The sequence below is a fragment of the Leptodactylus fuscus genome, chromosome 9 (genome assembly GCF_031893055.1).
Source record: "Leptodactylus fuscus isolate aLepFus1 chromosome 9, aLepFus1.hap2, whole genome shotgun sequence".
NCBI lineage: Eukaryota > Metazoa > Chordata > Amphibia > Anura > Leptodactylidae > Leptodactylus > Leptodactylus fuscus.
The window spans coordinates 33,379,373-33,395,428 of NC_134273.1; the positions used below are offsets into that span (position 1 = coordinate 33,379,373).

Genomic DNA, 16,056 nt, shown 5'->3' on the forward strand with positions numbered 1-16,056 from the left:
AAATGTAATACTGCAAAAAAGGGAATGAACAATTGAGTTCAATAGTAAAACATAAAATGATGCCGCATCCTCGGTGTGTACGCTGCTCTATCCATGTGCACCTTATGTATAGTGGTTGCGGGAGTTACTATTGCAATATAAGCTTTACCAAACACTTATTAAGCCACGGCTTCCACTGACTACAGCACGTTCAGATCTTCTCAGCGGTGGTCTGGAGACCCTTCTTGTCCCCCTCTGGCTGAGCCGCTATAGTCTGATTTATTAAGCAATAGCCTGATCATATATATATATATTTTTTTTAATGTAGATTGTGAGCCCCACATAGAGCTCACAATGTACATTTTTTCCCTATCAGTATGTCTTTTTTTTTTTTTTTTGGAATATGGGATGGAAATCCATGCAAACACGGGGAGAACATACAAACTCCTTGCAGATGTTTTTTTGCCCTTGGGGGGATTTGAACACCAGGACCCAGTGCTGCAAGGCTGCAGTGCTAACCACTGAGCCACCGTGTGGCCCCCTAGCCTGATCATATTTAGACTGCATCTTAGAAATCATCTGGGCCCAACATTTTGCCTTTTTGTTTTTTGCATGTGGACTCTATCCTAAATGTTTATCCCTTTTGCTGTATAGCTGTCACATTATATTTCATTATTAGATTTTTTCCCTTTTAGGTTTTCCTTGCAGAATGTGCAGAAATCTCCTCCTCATAGTGTTGTATTTAGACAGCTGCACATCCCAACTTCCCTTGTTCTGCCGCTCTATCATTTCTATTGTCCCTGTATACAATACGTCTCTTTACAAGGTTGTATTCTCCGCATCTTGGCCGCTCATCCTCAGTATATGTAGACAATGGCGCACTACAACGTGCGTTTTTGATGTAGGTCACATGCGGTCTCCAGTATTCTCTCTTTTTGTACTGTCTCGCTGCACCTTATCTCTTTTTTGTAGACTAACAATCGCAAAATTCATTTAGTGTTTTTGAACAATGTCGCCGTTTCGTTCCGATGACTTCCTGAATGCTCTTCTGTCATACACAGACAGTACCAGTTTTTCTCATAGCTCTGCTAGTCTAGGTTCATATCTGTAATGGAGTCTCCGCCACAGGTACTGCCTAAAATCGTCAGAGAGAAAAGTCCTACAAGGATACAGGTCAAAGTCACCTGAATGAAATGGTGTTTCCCCTTCTGGATCGCTGCCTCCATTGCCAAGATATCGCTGATTTGTCAATATGCAAATGAGATCTTTGGAATGAGGAGGGCGTTGCTATCACTCCAAAGATGTCAGTGGCAATGCCAAAGAGCTCATTTACATACTGACAAAAATGGAGATATTTCAGCAACGAAGGCAGCCATTGACAAGAGGAAAACACAGTCTGGTTCAGGTGACCCTAACATATCTATCTGCAGGGCTAGTTCATATGCTGGGCTGTGTTAACAGACTCCCTTTAAGGGTTAGGCCCCACGTTGCAGAAACGCAGAATTTGTTGTTGCAGATTTTTTTGAGCCAAAGTCAGGAGTGGATTAAACAGAAGGAAAACATCTAAGAGCTTCCTTTATATTTCTCATTACTTCTCAGGCAACTCCTGGCTTTGGAAATAACCCAGCAAAATCTGTAACAATAAATGCCGTGGGTGCAATGTGGGGCCTCAGCCTAAATGGGTTCTCTAGGATCCCTACAGATACTGTACATTATAAATACCTGCACATTATATATATACCTGTACTTTATACATACCTGTCTATTATATATGCCTATACATTATATATACGTGTACCTTACACATACCCCTACATTATATACCTGTGCATTATTTAGACTTGTTCATTAGAAATACCTGTACGTTATATATTACTGTACGTACCTGTCTATTATATAAACCTGTATATTATATATACTTGTACTTTTTACATAATTGTATATTACATCTATTCCTGTACTTTATACATATCTTTACGTTATCTATACCTGTATTTTATACATACCCATACATTATCTATATCTGTACATTATCTATATCTGTAATTTATACTTATGTGTACACTATCTAAACCTGTACATTATTTTTACCTGTACATTATATATACCTGTACATTATCTAGGCTCGTACATTATCTATACCTTTATATTATATATACCTTTACATTATCTATACCTGTACATTATATATACCTGTACATTATATATACCTGTACATTATCTATACCTGTACATTATATATACCTGTACATTATCTATACCTGTACATTATATATACCTGTACATTATCTATACCTGTACATTATATATACCTGTACATTATCTATACCTATACATTATCTATACCTGTAATTTATACATACGTGTACACTATCTATACCTGTAATTTATACATACGTGTACACTATCTATACCTGTAATTTATACATACGTGTACACTATCTATACCTGTAATTTATACATACGTGTACACTATCTATACCTGTAATTTATACATACGTGTACGCTATCTATACATGTACATTACCCACCTGAGTGTTTGTAGTTATGTGCGGAGATTTTCTGTCTCTCATTGTGAATAGACAGAGCTGTGATTGATTTCTTCAGCCCATGTAACTGATGGTACTAATGTTACTTCTTCTCCTGTCTCCTATAATAGAGGCTTCTCTTCTGTGGTGGCACTGGGGGCCAGTGTGATTTGCAGCAAGATTCCAGGCCTGGCACCCAGACAGAGGACTATCTGTCTCAACAGACCTGATGCTATCATTGTGATCGGAGAAGGAGCGCAGATGGGGATCAATGAGTGTCAGTTTCAGTTCAGACATGGACGGTGGAACTGTTCTGCCCTGGGAGAAAGGACAGTGTTTGGGAAAGAGCTGAAAGTGGGTATGTTACCAATGACTTGATACCGCACAGCTGACACTTCAATCGTTGTATCTGTTAGTGTAGTCCATCAGCTGCAGAACTGGGTCACACACGGTGGCTATATCCACGCTGCATGTACACAACAGTTATCCAAGTCTCTTCTTTGTATTGTCAGGAATTTTCCATAGCAAGAAGCTTGCAATTTAATGGGTTTATTTTGTCTTTTTTTGTAGATTCATATAAATTGGAAATATTAATGTATTCATTTTTGTCTATTGATTTTTGATTATTATTTTATAGATTTTTATATTATACATATACAGCTCAGTCCTACTTTGGATGGTGCAATGCGGAGAACTACCCCTAGCATGTACTGTCATATAGTGTACAAAGAACTACTATATACGTATATATTTATATGGTACAGCTCCTTTCAAAGATGCTCAATAGGATTTAGGTCAGGGCTCATAGAAGACCACTTCAGAATAGTCCAATGTTTTCCTCTTAGCCATTCTTGGGTGTTTTAGCTGTGTATTTTGGGTCATTATCCTTTTGCAAGACCCATGACCTGCGACTGAGACCAAGCTTTCTGACACTGGACAGGTCATTTTTCTCTAGAATCCCTTGATAGTCTTGAGATTTCATTGTACCCTGCACAGATTCAAGACACCCTGTGCCAGATGCAGCAAAGCAGCCCCGGAACATAACAGAGCCTCCTCTATGTTTCACAGTAAGGACAGTGTTCTTTTCCAGATATGCTTCATTTTTCCATCTGTGAATATAGAGCTGATGTGCCTTGCCAAAAAGTTCTATTTTTGTCTCATCTGTCCATAGGACATTCTCGCAGAAGCTTTGTGGCTTGTCAACATGTAGTTTGGCGAATTCCAGTTCATCAGATTCAGTTATTTCTTTGAACAGTGTGGGTTTTTCTTTCATTAAACGAGGGTAACCAACAATTTTTTCCACATGTGTATAGGTGTGTGTGTGTTTGTATGCCTATGTGTGCTACTAAGCCTTTGTATACAGTGCAATACAAAAGTTTTAGGCAGGGGTGGGAAAAAAAATACTAAAAATTAAAATATAACAGAGCCAGATATCAGACTTGAACATGATACCGGGTGTTGCAAACTGAATGGGATCTACGATAGCTTCTCCACTTTCGGCTGCATGGATTATCAGCATACATCTTTTATCCGGTATGATGTGATCAGCCATTCACTCACTAGTCAGCTGATCGGCAGAACTATTAGACAGGGCTATTATCAGCAATGAGTATTCCCTGGAGAGCTTATAATAGCCATAAATAGGCCTTCTGAAAAGGCCTTTAGAATGTTTTCAAAAATAGAAATGTTGATAGTTTATTTTAGCAGTGAATAAACTAAAGAGAAATGTAAATCCCATCAATATTTGACATGAGGACCCTTTGGAGGAGGGGTCCTGGAAGTGATGATCCAGCCCCCACAGAGCCCTGATCTTAACATCATCCAGTCTGTTTGGGATGACATGAAGAAACAGAAAGATTGGAGCAAGGCTACACCCACAGAAGAGCTGGGCTTAGTTCTCCAAGATGGTGGGAACATTCTCCATGTCGAGTTCCTTCAAAAACTGTCTGAAAGTACCGAGAAGAACTGATGGAAGGCAAAGGGCAAAGGCCAAACAAAATATTGATGAGATTTACTTTTCTCTTTTGCTCTTTCTCATAATTTTGTTCATTAACAAAAAAAATTCTATGAAAATACTCTTCAGTTCTAAAAAAACATTCTTACTTTGCAGTCTTTTCTCTACAATTGCCTAAAATTTTTGTACAATACTGTGTACAGGGTGGGTTAGGAAAAACAGAACTGATTTCTCTTGTGTGGTTTGTACAGGATAATGTATACTAGGCCTAACAGCAACCAATCCAAGCTCATTGATGATGCCCAAGCTCATCCAATGATGCCCATTCCTTGCAAGTTGAGTGGTGCTGTGTACGGAGGGCAGTGGTGTTATATGTGTTCAATGTGCCATTTTAATTTTGACAAAGAGTTGCCATAGTGGAGGTCTATGTATATGCACAGGCCCATTCAAAGAAACACAAGGCCGTTCCATTTCCAAGCCTCCACGATCCATCAATAAAACAGTATACTGGCTTTGGTGTAGAAGTGTCGTAGTACAGGATTCGTGGTTGCAAAAAAACATAATTAAAATGTGAATACAGCCATGTACATAGGCATCTTTGAGCAATTCTGTGCAAACTTATCTTGAGAATATGTACTGCTTCTTACAACATGACGGAGTGACTTCTCATATGTCATATACATCCCTGTGTAGAGTTCATGTGGTGTCACACCAAGAATGCACAGTGAGCAAAGAACTAGACAGACCTACCAAGACCTAATGGGGACCAACTTTTACCTGTGAGATTACCTAAAGGCCAGGGTATATGAGAGTAATCCCAAGACATTCCCCAAACTAAAGACCAAATTGGAATCCATATTGAACATGTGGCCTTGCAGAAGGTGTTCCTCAACTTGATGGGCACAACTTATGTACAAACCACATAATGGAAACAGGGTTCTATTTTCATGGCTCACCCTGTATGACCTCGTTTACAGCCGATTCCGCATTGATTCTGCCTCTTAGTGTTTTCAATGGGAAACAGGGATTATAGCAGGATGCTGAAAAAAATAAGCTTACTGCTCAATGTATTAAAATAATAGGGCTTCCTGTTAGTCAAATAATACTACCACCTAGGTATCTACATAACAAGACACCATCATACTAGTAACAGTACCGCACAATAGTATTAACTCCCATACAGTACTCCATTAATACCAACATACAGTTACCAGATAACAGCTCTATACATTAAATGATCTAATAATAGTACTAAATAAAGTCTAAGTAATATAAATGTCAAGATAAGGGTACGTAAGACTGGTGCTCCTTTCTGTGGAGAACAAGAGTTAAAATGACACAATTGTTAAAAGGCATGGCTGGCAATACATTAGAATGTGTCTCAAAATATTCTATATTCTATACATATACATTTTTAAAGAAATCTAGAAAGCAATATGAAAAAGTTCTGAAATTTTACAGTTATCACCTGGCTGCAGAGACCATTGATTCCAACACTTTCTGTTCTGTAGAGATCACTTTTCAGAATTTATCTTATTACTATCACAGACAGTATTACAATGACAGTTAACTCCTATATACAGATAAAACAGGAGCTACTGAGGCCTCATTCCCATCTGTGTTGGTAATTCGTTCGGGGGAGTCCTCATGGGGACACCCTTCCCCCCGAACGGAATACCGAACACATTGGTGTGCAGTGACCGCTTTCTGCACGGTGTCCGAGCGAGTCATGCGGACAGGAAAATAGATTGTGAAGTACTTTTCTGAGACTGTGCGGAAAGCACACGAACCCCATTATAATCTATGGGGTCTGTGTGCTTTCACTGCACACCGCTTGCCATTGCGTTCAGTAGTCTGTTCGGGGGGTCCCCATGCGGACTCCCCCAAACAGATTAACAACGCAGATGTGAACGAGGCCTGACAATAGGTGAAGGTCACAGTTCACCTTTCCTGCTCCTATGCACAGATTACGGAGCAGGTCTAGAGCTCTCTTCCATAGAAGTCAGCCAATATCTACAGTCTACAGTCATGGCCAAAAGTTTTGAGAATGACACATATATTATATTTTCACATGATCTGCTGCCCTCTGGTTTTTCTGTGTGTTTGTCAGATGTTTTTATCACATACAGAAATATAATTGCAATCATATTATGAGTAACCAAAGCTTATATTGACAGTTAGAATGAGTTAATGCAGCAAGTCAGTATTTGCAGTTTTGACCCTTCTTCTTCAGGACCTCTGCAATTCTCCCTGGCATGCTCTCAATCAACTTCTGGACCAAATGCTGACTGATAGCAGTCCATTCTTGCACAATCAATGCTTGCATTTTGTCAGAATTTGTAGGTTTTTGTTTGTCCACCCGTCTCTTGATGATTGACCACAAGTTCTCAATGGGATTAAGATCTGGGGAGTTTCCAGGCCATGGACCCAAAATCTCTCTGTTTTGTTCCCTGAGCCATTTAGTTATCACCTTTGCTTTATGGCAAGGTGCTCCATCATGCTGGAAAAGACATTGTTGATGGCCAAACTGCTCTTGGACGGTTGGGAGAAGTTGATCTTGGAGGACATTCTGGTACCATTCTTTATTCATGGCTGTGTTTTTAGGCAAGACTGTGAGAGAGCCGATTCCCTTGGCTGAGAAGCAACCCCACACATGAATGGTTTCAGGATGCTTTACAGTTGGCATGAGACAAGTCTGGTGGTAGCGCTCACCTCATCTTCTCTGAATAAGCTGTTTTCCAGATGTCCCAAACAATCGAAAAGGGTATTCATCAGAGAAAATGACTTTACCCCAGTCCTAAGCAGTCCACTCCCTGTACCTTTTGCAGAATATCAGTCTGTCCCTGATGTTTTTTTATGGAGAGAAGTGGCTTCTTTGCTGCCCTCCTTGAGACCAGGCCTTGCTCCAAGAGTCTCCGCCTCACAGTGCGTGCAGATGCACTCACACCTGCCTGCTGCCATTCCTGAGCAAGCTCTGCACTGCTGGTAGCCCGATCCCGCAGCTGAAACACTTTTAAGAGACGGTCCTACACTTGCTGGTCTTTCTTGGGCGCCCTGGAGCCTTTTTGCCAACAATGGAACCTCACTCCTTGAAGTTCTTGATGATGCGATAGATTGTTGACTGAGGTGCAATCTTTCTAGCTGCGATACTCTTCCCTGTTAGGTCATTTTTGTGCAGTGCAATGATGACTGCACGTGTTTTTTTTTAGAGATAACCATGGTTAACGGAAGAGAAATAATGATGCCAAGCACCAGCCTCCTTTTAAAGTGTCCAGTGGTGTCATTCTTACTTAATCATGACAGATTGATCTCCAACACTGTCCTTATCAACACCCACACCTGTGTTAATGGAGCAATCACTGAAACGATGTTAGCTGTCCTTTTAAGGCAGGGCTGCAATGATGTTGAAATGTGTTTTGGGGGATAAAGTTCATTTTCTAGGCAAATATTGACTTTGCACGTAATTGCTGTTAAGCTGATCACTCTTTATAACATTCTGGAGTATATTCAAATTTCCATTAGAAAAACTGAAGCAGTAGACTTTGTAAAAATTAATATTTGTATCATTCTCAAAACTTTTGGCCATGACTGTACAGGTTCCATTGGTCCATGTGCGTGCTGTAAAGTGTGTCTTGGAACGCTACACAAATGTACACATGTAAAATTTTAAAAAATATTATCAAAAACTATGAAAAAAGTATTGATTAAATAAAGGATATATGTCAGTATTTGGTTTGAATTAGTAATATAGGTGACGCATCACTTTTAAGCAAGATTATGGCAATTGATCTTCCATTCTGCATATTGCTTTTTTTTTTTACTATTCATCTCCCATATTTTATTATACGTCTTTAAACCCTCGGAATTTTAATACAACAGTATGACATATTTAGCTGTTTTTTCTTGGCAATTTTTCACGCATTTTCTTCCATGTTAATAAGCCATTGAATGTCTCAATTCATCCATCTCCATAGAAAACCGTTCCAGGGTTTCATTGTCGCCTAACCCTTTATCCTATGTTGGCTCTCATGATTTTACAAAAGTTTATTATCAAAGCCCATTAGTGAAACATGCTAAAGATGCTATGGGGCCTTGTTGTCTGGGTGACTTTGGATTTAGCTTTTAAAAAACCAATCCATTCCTTGGATTCTTAAAATGATAAGAATAATTTAATTTACCCAGTGGACATAATTTTTTTTTACCGTTTAATATTTTGTGCATGTGAAAAATTATCATATTTAAAAAAAAAAAAAATCAGGCAAAAATGTTGCTTATTTTTGAGCTTAAACTTTGACTTAAATTGAATTAAATTAAGAATTTTTAAATTTTTATGTTATGTATTAAATTATTTTTTATGTAGTTTTGAATTTTTACAATAAAGTCTCAGTACAAAACACGAGACCAAAACCAATATTAGCCATCAGTTAGAAATAAAGATTGGCAGAGTAGCTGGTTTGCAAAAAATTTTATGATTATGTGATTTCATTTAATATTAGTTAAAATTTTTTTATTGAAACAAAAAATCTTAGGAAATACAACAACATAAAGTTCCTTTTTCAAAGGGCTTTTATTTTTATTTTTTGTGGTTTTAATTTTAATATCCTGAATTTTTGAAAAACATTTTAGGAGAATTTTTTAATTTGGGTGTAATGTAAAGAATTTTTAGAAGAGAATTTTTAATTTGATTTTTATGCAACATTTAAGCAATTCTAGAAAAGAAGGCAGGGTTAGCCGATAAGGTCACTGGTGACCCGGGGTTAGTGGACATTCAATAGATTCTAAATAAAGCCAGGCTTCAAAAGGGAAAAGAAAATCACTTGAAAGTAAATTTCCAAATTTAAGAAATCCAACAAAAGACTGATCCAAAAACATCACGCCTCTACCTAGTTCAGTATTCAGCTTATTATCATTTTGAACAAGAAGACATATAAGAATGGGGGAAGGGGGCTCTTGTGTGCTATTATATAAAGATGTCTTCTCCAGGCTAAAGAAAATTGTGATCTTTTCATTTAAAGCGCTGAACACTTTAACTTTAAGAAGACTCAAAGCCTATAGAAGAGGCCTAGGTGTTAATTTCTCACAGAATGTAATGAAGCAGAACAAATGGTGAAATTCACAATTCCTTTAGATTTTCTTGGCTCCCATCTTTAAACCGATATAAAATTTTTGTGTTTTGGTTTGTTTTTTTTCTCATGTAATAGAATTTTTAAACATGTTCTGTCAATAGTCGATACATTATTTTACTTACAACTTTGGGTGAGCACATTTAAGTTCTAAATTCTGCCGATGGTAGAGTGCTACAATGGATAGAAATGGGGCACTTGGTTATTTATTACAGTTCTATAGAGTTGAGTGGAGCAGCGGTAGACATGCATGACCTCCATTCCATTCAAAAGAAGGGACATGGGACCCGAGTACTTGTAATGTTTGGGGGCCCACTATAGGGAACTCTAGTAGATAGGAAATACGTGTTGTTCATTGGACAACCATCTTGTTTGGGCATACCAGATATGGACGGATTGGTCATAAAGTTAGGTCATGCCATTGGACTCAGAATATGTGGCCCTACAAGCCTTTCAGATTTCACAGAGGCAGCTTTTGATTCTCAGCCAATGTCACTTATCTTAGCCCATAAACTTAGGGTGTATTCGGATCACTCTTGAATAGATTTTAAGCAGTGGGAAATGATAGTATTCCCAATTTTTCTCATTCACACTTGCACCCCTGTGCGTCCTGTGTCAATCCGCCAGGTTTCCGTCATGATCCCCGGTGAAACTACATAGGGGACGGCTTCCCAGCAGTCAGCAAACCGCCGGTGTCTGTATGCAGCCTCTCCATGGGAAAACCATTTTCGCGGAGAGAACACAGGGCAAACGGGCGCTAGTGTGAATGCCCCCTTAAAATGACTATCGTGCAGTGGCCTAATCTGGTCCACTGATTCTGGTGCAGTTGTAATTTTTTTTCTCTAGCCAGTTCCATTAAGGAGCAATAATTTCTGTTAGTATTAGCACAGTTATGCTCTATACTGTCAGGTGGGCAGTTCTGAGATGGAACATAAAGACAGGGACCACCCACTTGACAGTAGAAAACATAAATGTGCCAAAATTAACAGCATAGATTGCTCAGGAATGGTGGGAATTAGAGAAAAAAATTCCAATTGTGACAAAATCTGTGGAGTAAAGGAAGCAAAGAATTGGAGCTGGAAGAGGGGGGGTCAAAGATCCTCTTAATCATTTGTTTTTTTCATTATATATTAGAAAATCCAGAAAGTGAAAATGTGCTATTTAGTATTCATTATTTTACAATTTTTTTAAATTTGTTTTTTACAATTTACATATTTATTTCTGACATTTGCTTTTATGATGTTCTTTTAAGCTGGTATTCCTATTGGAATATTATTATACTGAACAATACAAAAATTGCAAACATTTGCTGATGTGCTGGAATGAACTTTGGAAAGAAATCTCAGATTCAGTTTATACCTCTTAAATTTCATATGCTCTACATTACGGTAGTTGTCAGAAATCTAAAACCGAAGCTGTATGTTGAACAAAAAAAATGTATGTTTTATGTATTATGTCTTTATAAGATGCTAATGGGATGGAATTGTCATTCATCTATGCATAAACATGTTTGAGCCCTGGGAATACGGTGTTCAGGTTAGGGTTCATTATAATAATAGGGTTTTTTCGGTGAATAGAAATTGGAAATTCTTATTTGTATCCATCGGCTTGAGACCCTTACAGATATCACACTTCTGACAAATAAGTATGAAGTCTCAAAGTCTAGGCTCTCCTCTCCGCTCCCTTTGATTAGAATTGATACATTGTAGAGTAGTATGTTGTGAGTCCAGAACTAGATCTGTTAGGCGAGTCCGAGGGGAGTCCACGGGGAGTCACGGACCCCATTATAGTCTATTGGGTCCATGGGCTTTCTTTGCTCACCGCTTTTTAATCTGTTCGATATTTTGTTCGGGGGGGTTCACCAAGTGGACTCCCCGAACGGAATACCGAATGTAGATGTGAACCAGGTAAGAATGTTTCCACACCGTAATTCTTGGACCCTAGGTTGTGAAAATGAGGCATTTTGGCCATGGTGGGATTCTAGTTAGTCCCATCCACACATTGCAGAAAAAATCTGCAGCGGAAATGCTGCAATTTCAAAAACACTTGCGTTTTTATAAATGGCAGCATGTCAATTATATGCACAGAAATTCTGGCATTTTTCATATAGGTGTAATAGAAACAGAAAGTCTACAGAAGAAAACGCTACAGACTTTCTCCAAAAAGGAGATGCAGAAAAAAACATGTCTTCTTCACAGCGTTTTTGGCTTTCGCTCACTACAGGTTTTCCTTAGGATAGGTCACCACAGGTCAGCGGATAGGCTATCTTCTTACATATGTAGTGCCCCTGTGTGATAACCGGGCAACAATAAGGAAATCATGTCTGGGTCCCAGACCACAGAAAGTTCCGCACTCCTAGTTGTATCCATTGTCAACTGATCATCGCTAAGATGGTTAGAGAGACTCTTTAAAACTCTTCAAAATTTATATTATTTATTAGAAAATTATTGCAAACATTTTTTAAGTTTTAATTGTGTACAAAGTTAAAGATGGTTAAGTTGATGGGAAGATGCCTTTAAATCTTGGTCAGCTCCTTTCATTTCTTCATATCAGTGTAACTTTGGAGCTTTCAGACTAGTTCCACCATGTGAACATACGCCACACACTTTTTGTTTAAGAGACCTACAAGAAAACTATTCTTGGAAAATTAAGATAAGGCTTTTCTTAGCCCATGTGGAAAACATCTGGTACAAGCGGAAAGTGGAATTTCCATATATACCTTTTTTGAGTTAAGATTGTTCCGCAATCATAGTAATGAATTCCGGAAATAGTTTGCACTTCCAAAACAATATAATTCATTTTCAGTTTTATTAACTATAAAAAAGAGATTTCAGAGGGGCAAAAAAGAAGGATTTGCTGAGTAACGCCTAAACAGCTGGTATGAAATTGGAAAAACATTGCTGTTCTCCAAAAACAGTGCCCCTTATGGGTTGGATCTGGTATTATAGTTCTGCTCCATTCACTTCAATACAATGCTAGGCACAGCCTATGAACAAGTTATGCAACTTCTTTTCTTTACATGTGACCTGTCACCAGCTCTGTAAAGCCCATTGATACACATCATCTGATCGGCGCTGGCACCCTGAACATTTTGGTATTTTGTTTATAAAATCAGTTCAGTCATTCCACAGATAAAAGCCCTTTTAGTGCTGTTGCAAAATAAAATACATCTACTAGCTAAATGGGAAAATGGGAGGTAAGACTACAAGATATACAGCACACATAGATCCCACCCCACAGAAACCATAATGTTACCCCTTTTGGCTATTATGCCCTAATTTACTTCAGTACTAATAGGGCTTATGTCTCCGAAATAGCTGAATGTATTGGGATAAACAAAACACCAACATGTTCAGGATGATATATGTCATTGAGCTTTTCAGACCATGTGAAAAGCCCTCTGTAAAGAGGACCTTTCACCATTTCCAAAATGTCCAGTTCTTTACATCAATTAATAGGTATCGCTCAACTGATTCTGGCACAGTTGGAATTTTCTCAATAGTCCCAACCATTCCTGAGCAATCAATGCTATTAGTTTTGGTGCTTGATATGCTATTTAGGCTCTGTACTGTCAAGAGGGCAGTGTAAGGCAGGAGCAGACAAGGGGTGTGATTCTGAGCTGAATTACGCCCCCTGCCTGACACTGCCCTTTTGACATTACAGAGCTTTAAATAGCATATCAAACAGCAAAACTAATTTCCTTGATTGCTCAGGAATGGTGGAGTCTAGAGAGAAAATTCCAACTGTGCTGGAATCAGTGGAGCAGTACCTATTAGCAGATGCTAAAAATTTGAATAGGTGAAGATGATGATGATCCCCGCTTCTCCAGTCTTTAGAATATTCAACGCTTGGAAAGTAGCTTTCTGAAGCAATTTACAGACATCTTGGAGATACAGTCTATGTATAGCCCTAAAATAAGCACCATAAATTAGAATAGTCACTTGCTACATATATATGTTTAATATGCAACATGTCCTAGTTAAGAGAGTTGTGATATGGTTGCTTCTATGAACATGATTGGTGGGGTTTTATTGGGCTTTCTTGTATTTCAATATGTATCTTTTACTGTCAGTTTTATTTTTACTATTATCATTACTACTACTTCTACTACTAGTAGTATTACTACAACTACTAATACTTTTACTGCTAGTACTTCTACTACTGCTACTAGTACTACTACTTCTACTACTACAACTACTAGTACTACTACTTCTACTACTACAACTACTAGTACTACTACTAGTACTACTACTTCTACTACTTCGAGTACTACTACTACTTCTACTACTAATAGTAATACTACTTCTACTACTACTAATAGTACTACTACTTCTACTACTACTAGTACTACTACCACTTCTACTACTTCTATTACTACTACTACTTCTACTACTACTAGTAGTACTTCTACTACTACTACTTCTACTACTACTAGTTCTACTTCTACTACTACTACTTCTACTACTACTAGTTCTACTTCTACTACTACTACTTCTACTACTACTAGTACTACTACCACTTCTACTACTTCTATTACTACTACTACTTCTACTACTACTAGTAGTACTTCTACTACTACTACTTCTACTACTACTAGTTCTACTTCTACTTCTATTACTACTACTACTTCTACTACTTCTATTACTACTACTTCTACTTCTACTAGTACTACTACTTCTACTACTACTAGTACTACTACTTCTACTAGTACTACTACTTCTATTACTACTACTTCTACTACTATTACTAATACTACTAAGGGCTAATTCACACGGAGTTCCACGTGTACACACTCTGTTGCAGCTGCTGCGACGGAATGCCGGTGCAGTGCACTGGGAACCCGTTGCAGCATTCCTCTCTGGATTAGGCCCAAATAAATGGGCCTAGTCCGGAGGGTGGTGTCTCGAGGGGGACGTCCGCAGCTGAATAAGCTGCGGAATCTGCCTGAAGAAAGGGCAGCTTGCTTCTTTTTTCGTGAACGGGAACAAACCGCTTGCGGAAAAAGTAAATGACCGACTCTCATTGATTTCAATGGGAGGTGGTTTTTTGAGCAGAATTTTGACGCGGAATCCACGTCAAAATCCTGACCATTTTGCCCCTTGTGAACTAGCCCTAATTCTACTACTACTATTAGTACTACAGGATTGTAGGTATTTGCTCCCATTTGGAGGCATTACTTTTTCCTTACTGTATATTGTTACCATTACTCACAATAAGAACTATATGGGTCTGGTTAGACCGAGCAGCTCTATAACATGACTGATCTCCTAGCACGCACATGGTTGTAGTTCAAGACATAAAGTGTCAGTGCTGTTTCCCCATTATATAAACAGATGTTATGTAACTATCAATATAGCAGGCGGCTGGATGTCTGCGCACTTGCTGTTTTAAAGTGCTTTTATCAAGAAGCCGTACTACAATTGGAGGTACACGTAGGTAGAATATGTGGTTGCCATATTTTAGAGCCATGCAAAATATATCCACAATGCAGCCATATACCTGAGGCCTCAAATAAATAGGCTAAAATATTTCAGGGTAACAGAACATGAAAATAAATGATGTATAGTCTTTATCTATTTATTACCTATCACTTGATACTCTCTGAAAACAATATTATATAGAGAATAGCTTAAAGGAGTTACAGTTCATATTGATGTCCTAGCCTTAAGATAGTACTTATGTTCGGCACCGAGAGTGACAAGCGTGTCCAGAGCTGAATATCGGTATTGTAGGAGACAGTCTGGTTGTCATGTACATACCACCTAACAGCCATATCCCCCAATATCTGTTGTGAACATCCCCAGCAACTGGCCAAACAACTAAAATTGGATTGTCCTGGGTTGAATGCAAAATTATTCTGATTTTTTTCAAAAATGTGTCACCAATATGGAGCACCTCTTTAGATAACAGTGGGCTATATGTGGTTCTGGGTGAATATTGTGGTAGTAGGAGGTTATCTCAAGATCGGTTCAACCCTGAAAGTGACTTTTCCCATAGAGAAGCGTTGACTAGGGTTGATGATTGGGATCGGAAAAGATCGGATTCCGATCGACGATCGAGCAAATTTCACGATCGGGATCGGCTGGAAAATGATCGGACATCAGATTTTAAAATCGATCTTGAAATCTCAAGATCTGCTCAACCCTACCTATTATACTATGGTACAACAGATACTGGAGTCCTAACAATCTGGCCCAGAGTTCATGTAGTGATCTGTCCAACTGCTGAAGCAGATAAAAAACATAAGAGGATTTACTGACCTATGCCGAAGACATTGTATAGCAGCAAAAACTCAGAAACATATGGCTAAATGTTGTATACACTGTACTCTAGTAGGATGCGGGCTCAGTGTCAGACCAGGGTTCCTAGGACCTGCCAGTAAATTTCTGCTACATGCATGTATCACTTGACAGCCATCAAAAATTCCAATAATTGTGGCCCAGATTCAACTACCCATGGGCCAATCCGAGCC

General features: G+C 38.5%; 1 protein-coding gene across 1 annotated transcript in view; it reads left to right on the forward strand.

Annotated features, from left to right (window-relative positions):
• WNT7A (Wnt family member 7A) overlaps nucleotides 1-16,056 on the forward strand; it is a 50,506-nt gene that overhangs the window by 8,779 nt on the left and 25,671 nt on the right. The window contains exon 2 of the mRNA XM_075287612.1: nucleotides 2,639-2,865. Coding sequence (XP_075143713.1) covers nucleotides 2,639-2,865 — 227 coding nt within the window. The remainder of the gene's footprint in view (nucleotides 1-2,638; nucleotides 2,866-16,056) is intronic.